The following is a 23,046-nucleotide window of genomic DNA, read 5'->3' as shown; positions in this document are numbered from 1 at the left end:
TGGATCATCGTTCTTTGCCTGCCAAAGCGTCATTCGATCCATCAGACTTAACAGATTCTCTTGTGCTGAACTTTAGGAGGAGACGTGTCAGGAGACTGCACTTCAGGATTTTATGTTGTCCACCACATATCGTTTGCAGGTATTTGTCAGAAAGATCGTTTCTATAAAGAATTCTAAAGCTTCTGACACAATCCCATTTCATTACTAACCAGTAAATGAAGGTGATTTTAGCTTTAAACATATCAAGTACTTCACTCAGTCCAATGGTGCTACAGTAAAGGGCCTTACTGTACTTAATGTACACTAACTATTCTCGTTGGAATAGATTTGTATATAAATTACTGTATATTTATATTACACATGATTGTATTCAGTTGAATATAACAAGTTTAAATACATCCATCTTCCACTGGGCCAGATTTACATGGATTCCAATAAAGACAGACACTGTTTGTTTATCATTCTTATTTTATCTGTTATCTTTTCATTGACGACAGAAGCTGTACATCTTGTCTAAATTTCAGAGTCAAGCACAGTGCAGATAGCAATGCCTGCAAAAGAAAACTAAAAAAGAAAAGGCAGAGGTGATCACAACCAGAAATGTATACAAAGGTCAAACTATGTACAGGAGACGCCAGGCTCTCACTAAGTGAATTCAGTCCTCATAATGCATATGCAACACAAAGGAGCTGCTTCTTCTAGTCAGTCTTAAAATCCATACAATACTGATAGGAAAAATGCAGCATGGTGAAAAAATAAAAACAGTTCTTTTAATTCTTTCTACTGCATTAAAGGCTAAAACATAAAAAATATATTCTCTGTATAACCTCCTGTTAAATAAGCTCTGTCTGTGGGTCTGGTTTCATTTCTGAACCCTAATAATTTAGTTAACTTAGAACAGCAAATATGATGAAGCTCAGACCACTTAAAGCATAATTCCTCCACCAAATAACTACAACCAAGTGTGAAGACCTTATGTTATTTCTGCGTGCGTTTACCCTTTGCAAGCACGAGACCCTTGTTGTCAGCAGGTGCAACACCACAGCTGAGAAAAATGCACAGCAAAACCTTTTATGGGAAAAGTCTGACATTTTGGGAAATATGTTTTTAAATGTGATGACGTTAGAGCAGCAGGCAGCTGTGTTCACTCAGCACAAAGACTGGGAACCAGTGCTTCATAACACAGTTTGCCTGCACCTCTCCTCCCAGTAACATCACCTTCCGTCTAGTTAATCTGTACAAAAACTCAAAGTGTAAAAAACACAATGAGTTTAATTGTGTGTGGATGTAATGAGACCTGGACCGACCGTGAGGATGACGATGCCAACTCACCTGAACAAAGAAATAGTGCTCCTCTGGCACATTAGCGTAAAACGTTGTAACTTGCAATACTGCGAGTGGCCGCTAGGGGCGCTGCTTTGCTCTACTTTCTGTTTGACATGAATTCACAAGGCATAATCAGCTCCTGCTGAGCTACAATGAGCCACCAGCCGGCATGAAAGTCTCGTGTAACACTGCAAAAATGTGAATGTAAAAGTGAATTTCCTAAGATGCCAAACTTTGCCTCTAAGTCTTACACGTCATCTCCCTTCCCTGCAGATGAAAGTATTAAGACACGGACTAATGAACTAAATGTGCTTTGCTTATCTTCTGACAAAACGCCAGTTTTACTTCACTCAGACGTACAAGACACCGCAAATCAAATGTATACAAGGATTAAATAATACAAGAGGCAAAAAGCAAGGGATTCATTTAGTAGTCACACACACACACACACACACACACACACACACACACACACACACACACACACACACACACACACACACACACACACACACACACACACACACACACACACACACAGCAGTAAGTTCAAACTCCTCGCTGTGGCTAAAAGTCACCTCAGAGCAGACTGCAAACCTCATCCACACGAGTCCACTGGCATTAAGTTTACTTGGACTAACCCAGCTCCACTTTAGATAAGCGCCTACGCTTTGTGTCATCATTCACATTAATGATAGTTTTCTTAACCTGTAATTACATTTTCTCTACCAAGAATCAATAGCTGGTCAGCTGTTAGTAAAGTTTTATTATCTACATGTATTAGTAAGCGGAGTAGCATCACCGTGCTTCTTCCATTGGTACTGGAGTTTGTGTGATGAGGGCCCATGCTTTGAGGATGTCACATGCTATCCACTTGTGCTTTAATCACAGTAAGAGAGCACTCACTGGAGAAAGAATGATACGGGGCGGCATCAAGTTCTGCGATAATAAGTGTGCGACGCCGCACATTGCCTGGAATGAACCTTACTGATCCTAAAGCTGCTATTTAGCTGTACTACGCATTCTGTATATGAAGGACGTATATTGTCTACGCATTTACCAGCTGGGTCAAGAACAGATATATGGATTTACGTCCATATCTTAGATAAATAAGAGATTGGACAGCACATGCGTCAAGATGAATTCTATCTTGCAAGAAGTAAAACACTCGAGTAAGCCATCAAAGGGATGAAGATGATGATGATGATGGCGATCTTTGGCTCAAACCACACTAAAACGTCACTGGTCCTTCCCAGCGTCCAAACATGACAGACAGACAGACAAGAAAAAACAAGCTCATCACGTGCACACCACCGCACAACTAAAGCCACCTGCTCCGTTCCCTGAGCTGATGTCACGCGTTGATTAGCAGGAGACACCTCCTCCTTCACCAGTCAGCGTTCTCATATTCACTGGGAACTCCAGGCAGTTTGGCCAAAGGGGCAGCTGTCGAGCTGCTCGTCTACGCCAAAGTCCACAGCACAGTTTGATGCAACTGTAAATAAGGCAAAACACTTGAACAGAATTTGATCAAGGAGAGGTTTCCATGAGATGTGGAGCCAGCACTGATATGGACTCTTCCTTTACAGTAAATCCTCAGCCTTGAAAACAGAGCAGAGGCTGGGTAACACAGTGAAGCAGGACGACTGCAGTTCCTACTGTTAGTGATGAATATAGCTCTTCAGTGGCACGACAGCCTACGCTCCTGACCCCGTATCGCAGCCTCTTAGGCTGGAGACAAATGTTCTCTCCTCGTCTCCTCAGTCCCACTGAAAGCAAGACTCCACTGCACTTAGAGTGTGGAGCATCAGGCTGGACAAACACCCTGCCAGAGAAGAGACGGAGGGCGGGAGGGGATTGGAGTAGGAATTATCAGGAGGAGACGTGATACTCATAGTGCAATGGTTGTGAGATAAGACTATTGTAATACCCATCCTCACCCCTCCCCAACTCCTGGTCTGACGATACTAAAGTGCTGATTGTTAAAGCCCAACAGGGGGCTCGTACAGAGATAACGTCAACAACACAAACAGTTTTTCTTTTAGAGAAACTTCGACCGACTTGTACAGTACACACATTTGTAAACAGAACGTCCAAGGAACAAATGCATGGCTATGATACATGTGCAACAGAGTTCTCTTATATTCATACAGTATGAACTGAATCTTCTTTTTTGTTGCATTTAGTTTTAGAAAAGAAAGCAAAAGAAGAGAATTCTGGCTGCCAAGCAAGCGTGTGTGCTTTTTTTTAAAGGTATTTTTGAGTTTAAAATGCGTTCAGCTGAATTCAATGTCTAACCGCTTTAATTATGAGCACATATCCCTAACCTCTTGACCACTTTTGTCCTTCTTTGTCAATCCCGTCCGTTCCTGTGGAGGTCACAGTGTTTCCCCCATTTTCTCATCTTATCCCTGTACGTCTAAATGAGGTGCCCTGGGTGGCCTTGGTGTGGCCAGACTCATGCGCCAGGGTCTCACTCAGTAAAAGCTCAAGCAAACAGAGGATCAGGCAAAGGTGGGGCGCTGCGGCTGCAGCCTGCCGGGCGGGGCCATGCTGCGGGTTAGGAGCGGTAGTCCTTTTTACTGTACGGCTTGTTCCCCAGGATGCTGTCCACCTCGTGTGTGATGGACGACGACAACTTTGGAAGCACCTGTGAGGGGAGAGACACAGACAGAATGTTCTGTACTGCTTCGTCTTCTGAACTGAGCCAAAAGGTGGAAAAATGTCTGGCGGTCGTCACAACAAGTGCTTTGTTGCCTTCAAAGCAAATAAAATGACGGTGGAAGCACTTTGAAGAGTAACAGAATCAGACAGATAATATATATTGCAGGACTGCATTAGCTAAATGCTTGTGTAGTAATGTGGGCTGTGTGCTCCCACAGTCTTTGAGCCCTTTTTGTGACTCCTTACACATAGATCTCAGCAATTATGTAATTAAATGCGAACATTCTTTTTTAGATAAGAACGGTGTCGGTTCTGGATCTGTACATAAAATCCGTGGTGAAATGAAAACTGCAGAGCCCTTGGGAAATGTGAGCATAGCATTTGAAAAGCAAAATATCACATGCTAAGGAAAACGCTACATAAAGTGAGCACACATCCTGTACAAGTGTGTAAGTGTGTCTACACACGCACAAAGAGGAGCAGAGATGCTCTTTACTGCAGGGCAGACACAATGTGAAGACGTACACCCCCACTGGTCTGAAAACCCTATTAAAAGAGTGCATCTTATCAGGAGAAGAGTGGCCATGAGCTTGTCTCCGATCCCCCTGGCAACTGATACTCCGCTGACCTTATTAACTCGGTACAGTAAAGCACCGAAGCGTGCAGCAGCAAACTGCCTGAGAGGCCGATCTGTACCCAGGAGACGAGGCTGCTGTTATAGAGTCGGAGGCACGAATGTGATCAAACAGGTCAGGTCACATTATCACACATGACGCCACCCATTTGCAAACGCGTACTGTACGCACACATCCACTCACACACATCAGGTGTGGCCTCACCTGTATCGCTCCTATGTTTTCCATCAACTGGTCGGTGTTGGACGCCCCTAACAGGACAGAGCTCACCCCCTCGTTCCGTAGGCACCATGCTGCAGGAGAGCAGCAAACAGCAATGACACCTCCACCAGAGCGTTAGACACACACTCACATGGCATCGAGACACAAAAATCACAATTTTGTCTTAAAAACGACGATGAATGACACAAAACCCAGACAACACACACACGCACGCACATGAAAGACTCTCGGGCAGAAACTGCTGTTTCCAAACTGAACCTTGACCTGTAGATATCACCTCAATAAATATATAGTTGAAGAGATAAAGGTGATCTCTGTACAGCTGCGAATACATATTCAATCCCCACTGGATTATTTATTTAGGCAATAAAATGTTTTATGTTCAATTTTTAATGAACTGAAATAACATACTGTATGTTAAAAATTCTCACCAAGTATTTTTGCATTTATATTCCTCATTCTATATGCATATTTGTTTTTTATTCTATTTTTTCCTGTTAAATAGACTGTAAAATTAATGTTTTGCAGCTTCTTTGTTTACTGCTAAATCTCCAACCACATTTTATTAAAAATGAGTTTCATTTGCACTGCAAAGCAACAAAGAAATAATAATATAAATAAAACATATATGAATGAATAAATAATGTATTAGTTTAAGCAGGTTGTAAATAATTAAGCACCAAATGTTTCCTCTACTACCAGATGAAATGTACATCTGAGTTAGTTTTTGGATACAAATTCGACAGTATTGGCAGTAAATGAAAGCAACAAACTTAAAACCTTATTTCTCTTGCTCTAACATGAAACACATTTCTGAAAATGATAAACATACACTTAAAACTTTTGCTCTAAAACTGTGGGATCATGAGACACTACTCCCCATAAATAACCCCATAAAGACACACACACACACACACACACACACACACACACACACACACACACACACACACACACACACACACACACACACACACACACACACACACACACACACACACACACACACACACACACCACCTGCTCCAGCGGCAGCTCTGGGCTATGAGTCTGTCATTGTTATATAGTTTTTGTTCAATACCGGAGTGCCACAGTGAAGGACCACATGCTGGATATAAATCTCCTGTGATGCCTTCAGGAGTGCTGGGAGGATTTATTGTAATTGGGAAAGATGACGGCATCCACTAACGGGCTGCGAAACCTAATCGGTGACACTGCATTGCTGCAATTGGGGAAACATCTGCTGAGATCTGTGCTGAGACAGGAGACGCAGTCCCAGATTTATTCGCTGCGACGTTCGAGTCTGACGCTTTAACAGCCCCCACGGGATTCAGGGCGTCTATGGGGTCTGCACATTCTCACCCTGCAGTGAATCGATATCTGTCACTGGCTGGATTTGTGCCAGAGATGTTATTTTTATGCTGACACTGGTAACTGTTAAATACATGCTAACACCACAAAAAAAGCGCACACTGTAAACATGTTTGGCTCCATATGGTGATGCTCATGAACATCTTTGTCCCAGGGCCTCATGTAGAGAGGAAACTGCTCTTGCTGGCTTTAGAGAGTGAAACTCCAATTAATATAACAGTGGTCACTACACAAACACATTTGGGACAACACGACACACACAACAGTCAGACCACAAAGTGGCGACAGCGCTGCTGACCTCGGGCGTCCGAGGCAGAGGGACGGACAGACAGACAGAAAGAGAGAGAGCGGCAGCGTGTATCTGCGTACCGATGGCGAGTTGGGGCAGAGTGCAGCCCAGCCGCTCCGCGATTGCCTGCAGCTCTTTCAACTTCGCCTGCTGACGTCGGCCCTCCTCGCTCAAGATCTTGTCCTTCAACCACTGGTAACCCTGTCGAAAACACAGCACACCTGCTCAAAAACACAGCCCTGCTCACACCGCTGCGCCGCAGCTCTGTGTCACCAGGGCCTGTTTTTAAACACGTGACTCTGTCTCCCGTTGTCCACACCACAGCTCCAGCTACGCCTACTGACACATGCTGTTTCAGCTCATAGTTAGAATCACAAAGCCATCGTCTTTAAAAGTCTCTTAATGTTACTACTGTTTACTGTTACTTCATATCTACGGTCAGTTGAACCTATAATATTATTTACCAGCATATTAAACAGCAAAAACACCACAAACATCCACAGGCAACACTGAACACAGTTGAAAAACACTGCACAACACCGCAATGAGAGTTTTATGAGCCAGAAAACATCTAATCAATAATCACAGACACACAGTCCACAAATACACAACATGCCACTTCACTCCACCACAAAGTCCAGTGCTCGCTCCTGTGTCATGTACACATTCATTTTCTTTGAACTTCTAATGAGAAATGTCATGTTTCGATGAGTGGTGTGACGTAATGTGCAGTATGTGGTTGTAGCAAACGGTTCATCTATCACTTTGAAGACAAATATCTCACAAAGTGCTGCGTTAAATTGTAATGTGCTTTTTACTCCATGTTTTCTTCCATTATGCTTACAGCTACAGTAAACAGACTTTCAACTGATTATTCTAGGTCACATATGCCTAAAATATAATACTGAAGATCTTTTTTTTACCCATTTAATTATTCAGTATAAAACACGTTAGCTTTCATAATTTTCCGGCTCATGTTTCATTTGTGCAGCGTCAAGCATCACTAGTTGTGAAGAGGTACAGTACACAGTGCACGGTGTCCACACGTCACTGAAAGCACGCACACACACATACTGTATGTGATGTGCGAAAGGTTACAGAACCTGAAAGACACAGACGCACAATAAACAACCAGCAACAAGAGGCAGAATACGCGGTGACACCAGCACACGTGATCACAGTGGAACACAGGCAACAGAGAAGAGCGGTCGAGGCTGGTCTACCTTCAGAGAGGCCCGAGAGTAGGGAGGCACCCTGCCGTCGTATTTCCCTGAGATGATCCCACAGGCCAGTGGCGACCACGTCATGGCCCCCACACCTGGAGATAAATACTTGTTGTAGGCTTGGGTTCTACTTTTTATGAAGAGCACACAAAAGAATTACCAACTAGAGCCACAAATGCACCACAGCTCAGCGCACCTATCTTGTGGAAGAGCTCAGGTAGCTGCACCTCCACTTTCTCCCTCTGGAACATGTGGTACTCTGCCTGCTCACAGATGGGAGGAATCTGGTTGAACTGTCGTGCCACAGAGTAGGCCTCCTAAAGGGGACACAGGAGAGCCAACAGTAGGTTCACAGATAATACTGGAGCTCCTGATACTCCTACTGTAAGTGTGCTCCACAGTCTAGTTTAGCTTTCCTGTTATTGTGCATTGGCAGGACTTTGTGTTAATATATGTATGTACTGATCTGAGCTACAATGTGTATGTCCTCAAACAAAATGTATATGGTTAAATCTGTCCTACCTTTAAAGCAGCACTCACCATTATTTCCATTGGGCTCCAGCGGGATGTTCCCCAGTACATAGCCATGCCTTGATTTATCACATGGGTCATTGCTCGGACAGTTTCTGAAGAAACACAAAAAATCTTTTAACTTTTTACAGTATATAGTATTGTACATAAGAGATGGTGTCCTGAAAGCCTTTAGTGTGTGTATTAGAGCTGGGTCAGTGTGTAACAGATGTATGTGTAATCATTCAGATTTCAGGCTATTAAGAAGCAAAGTGGAAAAGCTGATTATGTGAATCAGGATCCTCGGTGATTTATTCTGATGAGGACGACATTTATTCATCCCAAGACGCACTTGACATTTGACAATAACATCAAGGTAAAAATCCACAAAAAAAAATATTTATGTTACTGTAGTTTAAAGTCTTCACACTACAGTTTTATGGCTAGAGGGTTAAAATACATTTGGTTCCATAAAAGGAAATTTAAAAGATTTGTTTTGTTTTTCATTAATGTGCTGATGCGATTGGTCTTTTTGCTGCAATAACAGCAGTATATTTCATTTTATGCCATCAGATATCCGACAGTGTTATGGAGAATAACATTTCACAAGACGCGACTGTAATTTCCACCTTTTCATTGCTCAAAGTGACATTTCATTTCATTCAACCAGAGACCAATGTACCAATAACATCAGATAACAATCAGGCGGCCTCAGACAAAACAAGGAGCTTAATAAAACAGTGGTGTATCGACTCTGAATAACCCTCCTCCCATCCATTCTACATGCAGATGCTGTTAACAAAGCTCTCCTGACAAATAAGTCTTCTATCATCTGGTGGTGCTTGGCTCAGAGCACAGTTCACCTCTTTTTAACCCTGTATACTGCCCTTTGGCTACTGCCAGAATAAAACATACCAGATGGTTTAGCCACTCTAGATTTGAAGGCATAAACTCAGCCGTCCATATGGACTGTGTACAGTCTTTAAAGGGCAGATGAGCAAAGACTTGGCTCGCATTTTAAGGCCAAACAACACCTGATACTTCTGACTCACAAAACAGTGAGGTATTGTGAAAGACTCAGAGCCAGTAAAACGTCAAACTGAAGTGGGGACTTGACCTCTGATCAAACTCTGACCCAAACAAGGCAGACGTACACTGTGCGGCCAGCTGAGACCACGCACGGTTACTCCTTTGCCATTTAAAGGTCTCCGGCATGAGTTGGAGGTGGAAGAACCAGGTCAACAAGAAAGCAGCATTTAAAAATAGATTTAAAGTTTTTACATCAGTCTTCGTGTTGCAATCGTGTGGATTTTGCTTGTGTGAGTACTTTATATTTCATTTACTGCTACAACACCAGATAAAACAGCCGGAGGAGGAGCATTACCTTCCATCGGTGTATTAGGGTCCGGTCTGTTCGCAAAAACCACATCCACGTAGTCTAACTGGAGTCTTTCTAGAGAGGCTTTTAAACCTATGAAGAAGCACCGCTATTAGCAAGTCAATTTGTGGTGCTACTGTACATTAAGTTCTTTAATGCACACTATAAAATATAACCATAATTTGAAGGGCTGCTACCTACCTTCTATAATGTGTTTTCGTGATAAACCTCTTTCAGTCTCTGCTCTATGACAAAGCACAAACCACGAGTTAAGAAAATACTTTAAAATGTAATTGAATGGTAATTTAACATCACGTACAGTATCTTTTATGAAAAATCATCTAATAAATGTTTTAGCTTCATCTGACAACAGATGAGTGTGGATGTCAGGGAAAAGTATACAGTACAGTACAGAAGGCCTGTGTCTCATTAGTAAACAACCACAGTAAACTTACTTTCCACCCCAGAAGATTTTTGTCGTTATCACCAAACTTGAGCGTCTAAAAAAGAAGATAGTCAAACACTGTGAGTTCTACTGTATCCAAAAAAAAGCCTATGTTGCGTCGGAGCTGGAACAATAGACCATATATTATAGGTAATAACAGCCAGGACATCCTGGCATTAATCATGTCTTTCTGCATTATTGTCTGACTGTCACACTCACCCACATGCCACAGTAAGTGTGACTGTCAAAAATCTGCCAATGCTGATGAATTATTGTTGCTGTCCTATTACCTGACAGAGCTAAACACACAAAATAAAAAAAACAAAACAATCCAGGACCAACAAAGTAAACACGAGACACTAGAAGTCCATCTATAATTAAGTATCTTAGAGGAGCGACACAATGTGTGGTCATGGCATGTGGCCCACATTAATCTTTTATCCCCCTACCTAACCGTTCCAGTTCACAACACACAACCTCCCAATATGTGCAAGGAAGATGAGGATACAAGATTAGGGAGGCTGACTGGGACGGAAATTAAAAAATACAAAACCCAATTAAAGTGTGCCTCGTACCTCCATCCTTTCTTCTTTATGATATTTCCAAGCACCACCTCTGCCCTGTGAAACAGACGGAGAGAATGCAAGATTAAATGAACGCCATGGAAGGATAGGAACACGAACACCTGGCTGTCTGATGGATGATTAGAAAAAAGCCCAGCCCCCTACAAATTCTGTACCCTGCATAAAGACCATCTGACACAACGCAGCATCTGTTCAGGTCTGGTGAGCACGAGCTGCAGTGGCTGCTGGTGGGCCCGGGCCCAGCTGTGCTGTGGAGCCACCACTAGGACCATCATTAGCAGTCACATGGGAGCTAATGAGTGACATTACGTTCAACATGGGGCTCATTAGGACCAGGCAGACCCCTTTCAACAGGATGTCTCTCCAGTCCTCTGACAAACACTGTTACGAACACTGTGCATTTCTGACACAACAACAACAACCAACTTTGTTTTGAACTAATGGTTGACTCAATCAATAAAGCTAGTAGCTTTAATCAATGCAGTTTTCAAATAAATGCACCCATGTCAGAGCTGTATCTAAGTAGATGGATGGTAATTGCTCTCACCTACAGCATGATCCACACAGATGATTTGTGTTCCCATTAGTTGTCTGACAACAGCCTGAGCAGCGAGACACGACATCACACAACTTACCAGCAGAAGTACAAACTAATCACCACTCTCTTGTCATCCAACGTCTAGGATCTTTCTATTTATTTAATTTACCATTTTTTTGTTGTGTGTCATTCTGTAGGCAGGGATCTGGAATAAATTCTGTTTTCATTTTGCTGCCTGTGTGCCATGCTTTTATAACGAAATCTACAAAGAAGAAAATGCATATTTTATATTCTTTTGATCTTTCTGTATTGAAATGAAAGTCTGCCCTCTGCCATTACCTGTGCCGTTTGCGAATCCAACAAGCAGCTTGAGTGCAGCAGGTGCTGCACTACTACTCACTGTTTAAGACGCTGCCAGCTGGACCAACACCTTTTTAAAATAACAGGACTCAAGAATCCCCTGGAGATCAATACAACGTGTGCATGTCTGCTGTAAACAACAGCATGGTGCTCTGCGTGCTGCCCTCCTAAAATGCGAGTAGTTTGGGAGCCTAAACATAAGGTACAGTGCCTTGAGCAGACTTTCCTCATCCTTTGATTAATTGGGTCTTTATTCCATTGCTGATTCGATGTAGTAACTTGGGGCAGAAGCAATGACATAATGCTACACTTTACAAGTTCCCTGTTATTATTCTGCCAATTTGTCACTAGTCCCCCATAATATCATGCAATTATTATGCATCTAGAGCACAGTGTCTAAGCCTGTAGGAAAATGAAGAAGGAAATTCTGTTCTGCTAATTACTCGCAGACTTTTAAGAGCTTTGACGCCATATGGGTCTGCTGATAACAGCAGCTACATGGGATAAGCAGGACATCTTTTTTTGAGCAATTACACATATTTATTTATATTCCTGTGGAACAGTAGCTTTCATTCGGGATGAATATGCTCGTCATAAATCACAATCAATATTTAAATATTTCTCTGTTGAATATTTGTTCTTGCGTAGCTGTTTCTCTGTTTTGTAGAGTGAAGCCAGAACAAATATGACAAACAAACAGCCAGAACCTGCCAATCCCTGAGCATGCACAGGGCGAGGAGTGATTGCAAGCAGAGCTTACAAACCTGGTTTATCCGTCTACGCTCACAAACACGGGCACGGACAGATTAACACTTCACATTGTGAGTCTGAATGATGAAGGAATTGAAGCAAACCAGAATGCTCACATGAAAGGTTTCTCTATCCTGATGTGCAACGACTGTGACTCGTTCTATTCCAGTGAATGTGTGTAACACAGGTTTCTTTGCAGTGGAGGTTGTCAGGATTAACACCTGCGCAGCACAGACCGAGCCGTGTGACATATATTTGCACGTGCTGAGAGGAAAATATTTGTGTCAGAGATCAAATATGACTGTGTTATTTTTTTGGGCTAATCCTAAAACAACAGGACAACCAGAGCGCTGAAAGCTTCTAGAACCGCAACACTCTTCAGTGCAGTGATGACATTAGGCAGACAGCAGCTGCTGAGGCATTAGGTGAGACATGAGGAAAACCACTAAGACCTACTAAATTTTCCTTGTCAGTAGCTTTCTGTCACATCTGGCAAACATCATGGCAAAACTAGACTATTCTTGGTAGAACTGAAAAAAAAAAGGCTTGGTGCTGTTAATCAGAGATACACTTTGTAAAGGATAATCCCTGAGATTAATCCAAAGCATCCAAGTTACTACAAAGATAGATTAATCCACATTAGGATTTAAAAAACATCACTATATAGAGTATTAAGGTAATACAGGGTTGTTTTCTGAGGTTAAAAATATAAACATTGACTCTCCTGTAAATTTAGTTCAATATATTACATCTGTAGGTAGTGATCTGTAGGTACTTTTTATTGTGCTGGGGGAATGACAGAAGTTCTCTGGTAAACTGAAACTGTGGGGCTACACGCCAATAGTGGTAAGAAATATAATTTCTGTTTGAATAAACAAATTGTGATTTGGGTTAATCTGATGCGGGTCGTCACTCCATGAGCAGGAGCAACCCAATGGGAATTCTCCACTTATTTGCCCTATAATCTATCACAAATTAAGATATTATTCCTTGTTAATGTTGTCTGAGGAGTGACCTGTGACGCAGGATATACTCACTTCCCAGCAGCGTAGACCTCAGCCGTGTCAAACAGATTGATGCCATTTTCATACGCCAAAGTCATCAGCTGCTCTGCCATCTGTTGAGAGAGCAGAGGAGAAGAAAGCGAAACAGGGTTGATATGATGTGTTAGGGATTATTAATTATTAAAACTTCCTTCACTCGGCCAAAAGGAGGCTGCAACTACTTTGCTTCCCAAAACATGTTTATTCTGTGGCTCTTGAAGCTCTCTGGCAGTATATTGTTACAATAAGTAAAAATAGGCGTCCGAAGCAATCTAGCATATGCCAGATCATATGGAGGGTTTCCATTCTAAGCCCTGACTGATGGAAGATGTAAAAAATCCATCTGCTCTCACCTCATCTGTTATCTGTCCACCGAATGTCACCCATGTTCCTACAAAGAATGACAGGGAGGTGGTAGGGAAGGGGAAACAGTGTAGCAGTAAATACACAAACATATATCCACACAGATGCGAAAGCAAACCGATACTGCATATAAAATATAAGAAAGCAAACCGATACTGAATATAAAATATAAGAAATATGATGTACAGTAGTGGATTTATAACTTGCTACTGACCCTTATATGAAGCTGAAGAACTATGGGGTTTTATTGATTCTACTCACAAATGTACAAATACTTCGGGGGTGCAACAAATTCTCTGAGTTTCATGAGCTACGACACACTTACCTAATCCGAGGCAGGATACCCGCAGGCCAGACTTCCCAAGGTTTCTGTCAAAACAGAGAGAATTACATTAACATTAATACCGCACTGAGGTACCAGTGATTTATTACCTTTTGCACTGAAGTGGTAGCTTTAGGCCTCCCTTTTAACATCAAGTGATTGATAAATATATAAATTAACAAACTATCATTCTTCTATAATGTAAGAGAAACCTCATTGTAGTTAGCAGTCAATAGGATGAGACAAACAGGGCACTGAATGGATTTGGAACCTTCCAGCATCTGCTGCATCACTGACACGTGTAAAGTGGATGGGAAGAAGGAGCAGTAAAACATGGGCCGACAATGAGAACGTGCATGTACAGCATATGTGTGCAGAGAAACGTCAGGAGGAGAGTTACAGTAAAGATGCGACACGAGTCTTAACTAGGCCCATTATGACATCCACTGAAATTTCTCACAGCACGGCAGGATCCCTTAGCTGCCATCTGACTAAAATCCTCTGCAGCAACGCGGAAATTTGACTGTTCGGAACAAGTTGCTCCTAAAGCTGGCGTCTCTAAGCCTATCACAGTCCAGACAGACCCCTCTCTGACAGTCACACATTCCGTCAGGTCTTCTGCTTCTTTTGTACTTGGTTTTAAATGTCTCCTAAAATGGCAGTAGTTTCTAGATATAGGCAACAATATAATAGATTTTTTCGCATATTTTTCAGGAGAAATCTACAAATATTGTTTTAGATACAGTATCTCTAATTATCAAACAAAACATATGAAACAAACTGTGCAACTTTTGGTCAACCCCCTTCAAGAAATACAATGGCAGTAAAAAGATTAAACAAATGTGCCATCAGAGATGATGTAAGATGTGCAGGAGTCAAAGTGAGCATGTAGGAGGATATCTAATATATTTTTATAAGACCGCTTGTATAGGAATACAGCAGAAATGAAAAGGAGCATTGGGAGAGACTGTTAGATGCTGTGTGTACAGATGTGTGTGCGTGTGGGGGGGGTATGACTGCACTTGCACGTGTGTGTGGGAGGGCTGCAGTGACTAACAAAACACTGACTAACCCATTTAAAATAAATAGATCTCAATAGGTTCATCTCGCTAAGTAGGTTAAGGGACATTCATTTGTGTTACTCTGAAAAAACAACAACAACAACCAAATAAAAATTTGCATTTGTTTTCTGTTTTCCAAACATAGTATTAATGGAAAAAAGAAATTCCCTGACTCAGATGTTTCTATGAGGTCAAGTGATGTTGAGAAGTAATAGAATCATGTCATGTTTGTGTATTATTTGTGTCCAAGTCAAAGACCTCATTAAAAGAAATCTGATTTGGTCAGTGAGGTCTGTAATCGTGTTATAGTCTGAATGCGAGAGCCTGATGACATCATATATAGGAGTCTACTGACCTTTAAGCAAACACAGTCAGTCATGAAAAGAAAGGCTGAGTGATAAGACAAACTAGTGGGACCACATGTCCTTACAGCTCACCGCAGTGACGAGGTTGCTTCAGATCTGCTCTTTGTGTGCGCACAAGCTAATCTACAATTAACTGCCTCTTAATTGCTCGAGCAAAATTTCCCCTTGGGGTGCTGCTACTCACCACATCAAACTGAGACAAACAAAGCAGCTTTCTGACCAGAAATGTTATTGAAACATGTCTCGATAAGCGAATTTAAAGGATGGACTATGGCATATTTTTAAGGGTAGTGCACAACACAATACATCAGCTTCTGTTAAATCACAACTTCCTAAAATGTATTCTTGTTTTTTACATGTTAACAGATGGTGACAGGCCTGCTGTGAATCAGTGAGATGATACTAAACTGACTATATCAACTAGGAGGAACTGTATAAACATGTATCTAGAGTTTCACCATTTCAGCGTGCTAGAGCTTATGAAAGCAAAGTTGCCTGTGCCAGTGTTGCATAAGCATGTTTCAACCATGAGTCCTGCTCACAGAGCACCAGCACATATCAGCACTTCACCATACCCTAAAAATAAAGATACAGGAACGCGCAGCTCTTCCCTCGCCATTGTTCCAAATGTGACGACGTACCTTTGTCAGCACATTGTTGCGTTCAATATTTTACTAGACGGGCCTTGAATACTGCATTGTGCGTTGCTGCAATAACACTCCACCAGCGTCGGTAAGCAGCCAGGGGTCAGGTTCGTGCACGGCCTCAGCAGACATGAACCAAGAGTAAAGTCATCTCTCCTCAATAATGGAGGAGGAAGCTACAGTGCAGCACAGCAACACCACTAGAGCCGCGGGGACCAGGCCAGATGGTATCTGGGGAACGGGACACGTATTGACTGGAGAACTTGACCGGTACACTTGTTTACTTATGAAGTAACCTTTGCCTGAGGTTACTGTTAACAACCGCCTTCTGATCCAACCAGCACAGAGACCAACAAGACCAACTTTTTATTTATGCATGTTGATATATTTGATTAAGGATGGCCTGAGGGTATAGTTGAGGCTTGTTTACATGGATCTTGAATTACACTTGATACAAAGCATTCTGAACGCCTAAGTCCTTAACACGGCTCTTTTGCCAACAGCAGCAGAGATATTATGACAATTAGTTATGATACCGTACCTAAGTTACTGTACTGTGTGCAACAGTGATAAATAGCACAGAGAGATAAAAGGGAATAATTAAACATCACTGCATCACAGTAATAACAGACACCCTAAACGACTACTGAGCCAAATGGTGGCAGTAATTTTATTACTGTCATTTTATTTATGGTTATTAATATAAAGACGGATTCTGGACTACTGACACAGTGCCACTGCTAATGAAGCAAAAGATAAAACTCATCACATGCACAGATAGACAGGATATATTTATACTAATTGACCAATGATCTTGTCAGTTTTAAAACAGAAACTGGGAAATCTTTACGATTTAAACGGCTTAATCTACTGTAAGTATGTAGCACTTAAGAGTAAAGTGCCAGGAAGAACTATAGGTATAAAGCGGCAGACTGTGTGGATAGAGGGTTAGAAGTCAGGGTGAAGTCAGCAGACAGGATAGAGTGATGAATGAGCAAACAAGGTCACCGGGCTGTAAAGTAGAACATGTTGAAATACGTTCACCAAGCAGAACTATAAATACTACCCAACCCATGGTTCAACCTGAGAAAAAACACACAAACAGCTAGCGTCGGCTACAGGTGGCTTCCTCCCCAATCAGGTTTATATAACATCCACTCAACTTTTTGAAAGTGTAAAAGAAAGACTGGCAAGGACTTTGTCCTGAAAGGTTGCATTAATAGCACTTACAGTGCACCTAGGGTGGAAATGTAAATGCAAAACTACAGTATTAACTGCTACTCTATCATTTAAAACATTACTATGTCAGTGTCTATGTCTAGGTTGTTTTTGCTGTTACCTGTATCGCTGTGCACATTCTACCAGCTGAAAGACCTTTCTTAATAACTTAGGCAAACACATTTGTAGTGGATTGTTGTCTACAGAAAACAGAAAAATAGCTGACTGTAGCTGGATCGTGCTTCCACTGTCGGAAGGACAAGAGCAGCAGAAAAAACCTTGACAGTCCCACAGGAAGTGTGTGCATTTGAGAGTATTTGCTGGTCACTTCCATGCTTTCGGTCATTACTAAGGACTAAGACATTAAATGAGCACATGCTCGGCTATGCTCTGTGTGCTGGTGTGTGCTTACAGCGTCGTATTCAACAGCAGCCTGCAAGTCTGTCAACTGTGATTTCATTTGAAGTATGAAAACAACTTAATACAAAAAAATGCCAGAAACTCAGCCGCTGGCATAGACGCCCTTTAAGACAGTTGACACTGACAATTTTTTTTACCATTTATATTATATTATAGGGCCGAGTTTGTTTTTCATCTAACCAACACATTTGCAGAGGCTTTTGACTGTGGAACAACTCTGCCAGTGACCAGAGGGACTGAAAAATGAGTGGCTATATGCTAAATAAAGGAGAGCAGAAGACTTGAACATGTGAGGATTTCACTTCCTATAGATCTTATATTGCATCTTCAGCGACACACAAGATGAGCTGTCATATGATACACACACATTTTTAAAGTCCGTGCAATTTGAAAACAGATTGACAAAACAAGAGTGCAATCATTTGCAAATCTTACCAAACATCATATCAGACTCAAAATTAGCTAATATTCTCTGTGAAACGGAACATCTGATATCCTGTTTATCTGCTGCTGTGAAAACAAAAATCTATCTACAGAATCACTGACTCCAGCACAGATCATGGAAATTAGGTACTTGCTTCTTGTTGGCAGTGCACAACAGAATTATTAAACCTAGACTATTTCTAGTGTATTTAAGGAAATAACATGCAGAGAGAAATGAGTGGTGCTAAGACACATGCATGCATCCCCTCCCACACACCGGCTCTAATTAAACTCTATCGGTGAGGCAAAGTAAGAACAGCTGTCTTCATTTTCTCCTTCAACACAGCACAAGTGTTTGTCACATGCAGACATGCCTATACACACATAGGGGGTTGTTGTGGAAGATTGGGCCGATCCCACTTGCATTATACACTGACACAAATGTGCATACAATGAAACACAAGCCTACATCAATAAATGAACCATTACATTGTTTGGCAGTTTTTCTTCACGTACCCAGAGCAAACAGATGGTGAATGTTCTGTGGAGGTTTAAGATTGTACTTAAGTGGTGCCGTGGCCTGAAATCTGTGCTGTGGATGCGACTCGGTATTTGGAGCGACCGGAGCGTACCACAGCATGCGTGTTCAGTTCTACCACGGAGTATTTGTGATTCATATTTTAAGGGGGTGTGCAGGCAGTGGAAACCTGGCTACCTCATGAAGAGAGCTCTCAGAACACAGGAAAACGTCCCAGCATGCACCCACACTCATGACGCCCCAAATCTTACACCCACAGCTTTTGTCACCCATGCTTGGTTTTTCATTTGTTACAAAATGTGGTAAAAAAATGTTCAGTTTCATCTTTCAAGACAAAATATTTCCACATTAAAAACACCATTTGGTTTTCATTTTGCAACCACAGCCAATTATACAGCAATTAAACTTTAAAGCTGAAAATTACTAATGGATGCGTTTGATGCTTTCCTCACATTTCTGTTCTCTCTTTCCGCCATCTGTTACATCAATTTACCACAAAGTGCTTTAAATGAAGACAAGCGTGGGGGATATCTCTGTCATTGATTATTTTAGATCACAACACAGTGGTGGGAATTAAATGCCACATGATTACACAACACTGCCAGAAGCTATTTACTGTGGCTCTGATTCACTGTCAACTTTACAACCAAAAGTGGACCTCGAGAGAGGAGAGAAATTCTACTGACAGTCTGAGCTAAGGCAAGTTACTTGTAAATCTTCACCAGGGGAGGAGGTGAGTCAGCTCTGATTTACAGGGCCACTGCAGTAAAGGATCCTGAATGCAATACAGCAGAATTTTTTTTGCAGATAATACAAACAGTGTCAAAGAACAGCAGCATGCTTGCACAAAAAAAAAAAAAACAACCTTAAACACAAACGCTACCAAGAGCAGTTTATGCTGAGTTTTTACATTTAGGCTGGACAGAGCAGAAAAAGTCCTAGTAGCCGACGCAAAAGTGAGACGTACTCTTACAGCATTCGTCTCCTCAGCATTACTTTGCAGCAGTTTACTGTATTTGCCACACCGAAGCAGATAAACTGCAGGAAAGCAGGGCCCTTCTGAGATTGTCTCCTCACCGGCTCTACCTGCCCAGTCAAACAGATGTTCTTTCATTCCGAGTAAGTCTACTTTACATAATCATAAGCCATTTTGTGTGCATCCATTAGGTCAGAACAGAATGAAGTACTTTAATCATTCATTGGTGGAGGTGCGAGCTCTCATAGCTGAGCTTGATGATTTTAACCAGTCATGGCATGCAGGCCCAGTGTCTCATTACAGCGCAGCTATATCTAAGGCGAGACAGCCACTAAACCTAACGCCATCTGCCTTCAGCTCTCTTTAATAGTTTCCTTGGTCTTCTGAGGGAGGTCGCCTCCAGTCTGACCTGCATTGCTTCCCATATATGAAGACTAACAGAGTCCTGATTAAAGCTGGAGGATGCCAATCAAGCAAACTGCAATGTGTAAAATAGCACGGAACGTTTTGCTGGAACGTTAGACATATTATTTTAGGGAACTGAGTGAATAGGAAAAAGAAATTGTGCTCAGAAATATTTAAAATAAAAATATTTGGCTTTAATGCAGAATAAATCCCAGAAGAGTGACACAAGAACTCCAGTCTCCCGTTCTTCCTCCCGGGCATCTTAATCTTAGCACTTCTTATGCTCCATCTTCTACTCTCTTCCCTCCCTTTTATTCTCATCTCTTCAAAACCACAAACACTATGCTGTACCCGCAATGCCTGAATCTCTAAGCCTCATGCTGCATTACCTTCAGTTTATATTACACACAAGTCTGGTTCACCAACAGAGTCCACTATGTACTTTGGACTCCACTGTGGAAGAGAAGAACACAAACAGCCGCTGGCCCCTGAGCTGAGAAAGATTTTACTCATTCAATTTCATTAGCTTCAATTATGACAGTGTGCCAGCGTGGTGAGCAAAGCAGATGCAGGGGATTTGATGTGCCTTCATTGACGCTTGGTAGCGTGTTTACTCTCATCAACCCCTGTGTTCATTTCTAAGTTGACAATTGACATGACCCTAATTTTTTTCACAAAGGAATATTGCCTTACAAACTTCCTCTTTGATTTCATACTAAGCGTTTCATTGAATATTACAATTATAAAATGACAGAGTCATTTAGGATTTGCAAGAGCAGAAAACTCCCCTGATAATAATGTAAAATATTATTCATATAAAACTTACTCAGATAAATAATGCACTTATTTAAAAAACATGTTGCTGATTAGCTACAGTAGATGCATTAAGCAGATGTTAGAAAATATTTAAATAGCAGTGCCAGCAACTATGTTCTATTTATAACAAATAACTGGAGTAAGCAGGGAATAATAAAATAACTCCTGAAAGGCTAAATGAGGTTTGTGACACAAAGCAGACACTTTACAGTAAGAAGCAGCTGTTAACGGTACTACTTCAACATGTAGGCAGGTGATCTGAACTCATTTTCTCACTACTGTTTACAATACAATATTTTGCTTTCATTGCCATTCACTTCTCTACAGCGTCTCAACACCCGTTTGTATATATTCTACAAAAAAAACAGCCTAAATCTTTTTTCTTTTTTTCCTCTCATTTTAATGTCAGTAAATTCAAGAGAATAGTTCATCAATACTTGCTAAGAGCAAACTGAAATGATAAGGCTAATCAGGAAAAAAACTAATTAGTTCACCCTTTCAAGCTGAACAAATGCAGCTTACTGTAGTGCTTGTTTGTGTCCCTCCTGCACAGAACAGATATTCAGACATGAATGGCCAGCAACTCAAATGACAACGTCAATCACTTGCTATGCAATCTACTGTACATACAAAGATCGGGTAAATTGAGAATACTCTCTTTACACCTTTGTGCTGGTTTCATGCTCCATTTGATTGGTAAATAAGGGTTTGGCATTTAGAATTAGATGGCAATTCTTGAAATAGTCACAGGTATTTATTGTAGCAAGAGAAAAAATGGCAACGTACATCTAATATTGTTCTGTAACTATCGGGCAGCCATCATTTTAAATATACTTTAAGAGAAGGTGACAAATTCTCCGGTTTTAGAACCCTTAAATGGCCATACTTTAAATACAGATACAGTACATGTTCATCTGAAAAGTCTCTGGGCCAAGTTTACAGCTAATGCATGTCCTACCTATACTTCATTCCAGTCTTCATGCTTTGCTCACTGGAAGAAGGCACACTCTGAACAGAGAGCTGTCCAAGACTGCGAGCCACCATTGCCACAGCTCTGAATTTGCTGCGAGTGCCTGTGTTGGGACTGTTTGCGTTCTGTCGGTTTAGCCGGTCCTCTGTGTTACGGCTGACGCCGCCACGATGGTCTGTGCACACCAATGACACCTGCATCCTTGCTTTTGACCAACTGACCCAGCTGCAGGGAAGATCTCGACAGTCAGACGAGGCAAAGATCTAAAGATCCACTAAAGAGCCTGAGACAGGTTAGTCTGCAGGACACGGTTGCTGTGAATCCAGTCTAAAACACTGTATCTCTATTTAAAATAGCTTCCCTCTTAATGCTTAATAAAGCTGTTAAAAATTCCATCCATTTGGTAAAAAAAAATAAAAAGGGCTGAAGGGTGAGAGGGTAGATGAGAATATTTTGAAAAAGAAGTGCTGACCAGGTGAAAACAAAAACTTCATAGCATATTTAAATCTAAGCACAGCGTTCCAGCATCTATCACAACATCAAAGCCAAAAAGAACAAAAAAAAACAAAAAACACAGAGCTGTGCAAAATGCAAGTTTTCCCCGTGATTCCTCCAACTGTCCTCTTGTCTCAACCAGAAATGAAAGAAAAATTCAATCTTGCAATTGCCTATAAAGCTGGGCTCAGAGCTGAAGATAACACCTCTTGCCGCCAAGCTCTAAAAGTGGAATAGATCCATAGATCCACACAAAGAGATGAAGAGAATAAAACGTGACACACAGTTCCAAGTGGTTTTCATTTCCCCTCTGAGTCCGTCTTGACAGCTGCACTGACTAAATATTCTACTGAACACTACTGCACGTTAGCAAAGGGGCAACCTTATACTCATTCTCCAGCCCTAGCCATTGCCTGAATTAAACTTACATCGGTATGCCTTGTGCTCAGCATAAAGCGCCTCGGTGCACACGGGCGAGAGATGGGAGGAGAGAGAGGGGGAGGGAACGTGGTGGGAGGGATATGAAGCAAAGCTATGAGGAGGAATATTCAGCAAGCCAGCGCAGCGTGAGAGAGCGCGGCATTGAAATCTGGTGTGTTTACAGCAGCTCTCTTAAGAAAAAGGGTTGTGTTGTTTTGTTGCATTTTATGCCCCGCAGTGTGATGTAATTTAGTTTAATCTGTGAGGAGTAA

General features: G+C 41.6%; 2 protein-coding genes across 11 annotated transcripts in view; one reads left to right on the top strand and one right to left on the bottom strand.

Annotated features, from left to right (window-relative positions):
* The window catches only part of megf6b (multiple EGF-like-domains 6b), a 36,806-nt gene extending 34,937 nt beyond the window's left edge, over window positions 1-1,869 (top strand). For 4 of the 5 annotated variants that reach the window (XM_055508794.1, XM_029152158.3, XM_029152157.3 and 1 more), the window contains one exon: window positions 1-1,869. This exon is cut by the window's left edge and continues 159 nt beyond it. In XM_055508794.1, coding sequence (XP_055364769.1) covers window positions 1-51 — 51 coding nt within the window. In that variant the 3' untranslated portion in view covers window positions 52-1,869. The other variant, XM_029152159.3, reaches the window with a different exon arrangement.
* The window catches only part of kcnab2a (potassium voltage-gated channel subfamily A regulatory beta subunit 2a), a 56,620-nt gene continuing 35,342 nt past the window's right edge, over window positions 1,769-23,046 (bottom strand). For 5 of the 6 annotated variants that reach the window (XM_029152163.3, XM_055508796.1, XM_029152162.3 and 2 more), the window contains 13 exons: window positions 14,027-14,070; window positions 13,692-13,729; window positions 13,333-13,412; window positions 10,639-10,683; window positions 10,074-10,118; window positions 9,820-9,863; window positions 9,625-9,711; window positions 8,271-8,356; window positions 7,927-8,047; window positions 7,731-7,825; window positions 6,588-6,708; window positions 4,830-4,918; window positions 1,769-3,976 (listed from right to left, as the gene is read on the bottom strand). In XM_029152163.3, coding sequence (XP_029007996.1) covers window positions 3,887-3,976; window positions 4,830-4,918; window positions 6,588-6,708; window positions 7,731-7,825; window positions 7,927-8,047; window positions 8,271-8,356; window positions 9,625-9,711; window positions 9,820-9,863; window positions 10,074-10,118; window positions 10,639-10,683; window positions 13,333-13,412; window positions 13,692-13,729; window positions 14,027-14,070 — 985 coding nt within the window. In that variant the 3' untranslated portion in view covers window positions 1,769-3,886. Of the gene's footprint in view, window positions 3,977-4,829; window positions 4,919-6,587; window positions 6,709-7,730; window positions 7,826-7,926; window positions 8,048-8,270; window positions 8,357-9,624; window positions 9,712-9,819; window positions 9,864-10,073; window positions 10,119-10,638; window positions 10,684-13,332; window positions 13,413-13,691; window positions 13,730-14,026; window positions 14,071-21,847; window positions 22,791-23,046 lie in introns of those variants that run through there. The other variant, XM_029152161.3, reaches the window with a different exon arrangement.

This window comes from Betta splendens, chromosome 5 (genome assembly GCF_900634795.4).
Source record: "Betta splendens chromosome 5, fBetSpl5.4, whole genome shotgun sequence".
NCBI classification, from domain to species: Eukaryota; Metazoa; Chordata; class Actinopteri; order Anabantiformes; family Osphronemidae; genus Betta; species Betta splendens.
The sequence above is the reverse complement of the archived record's forward strand: the minus strand, read 5'-3'. Positions and strand labels throughout refer to the sequence as shown.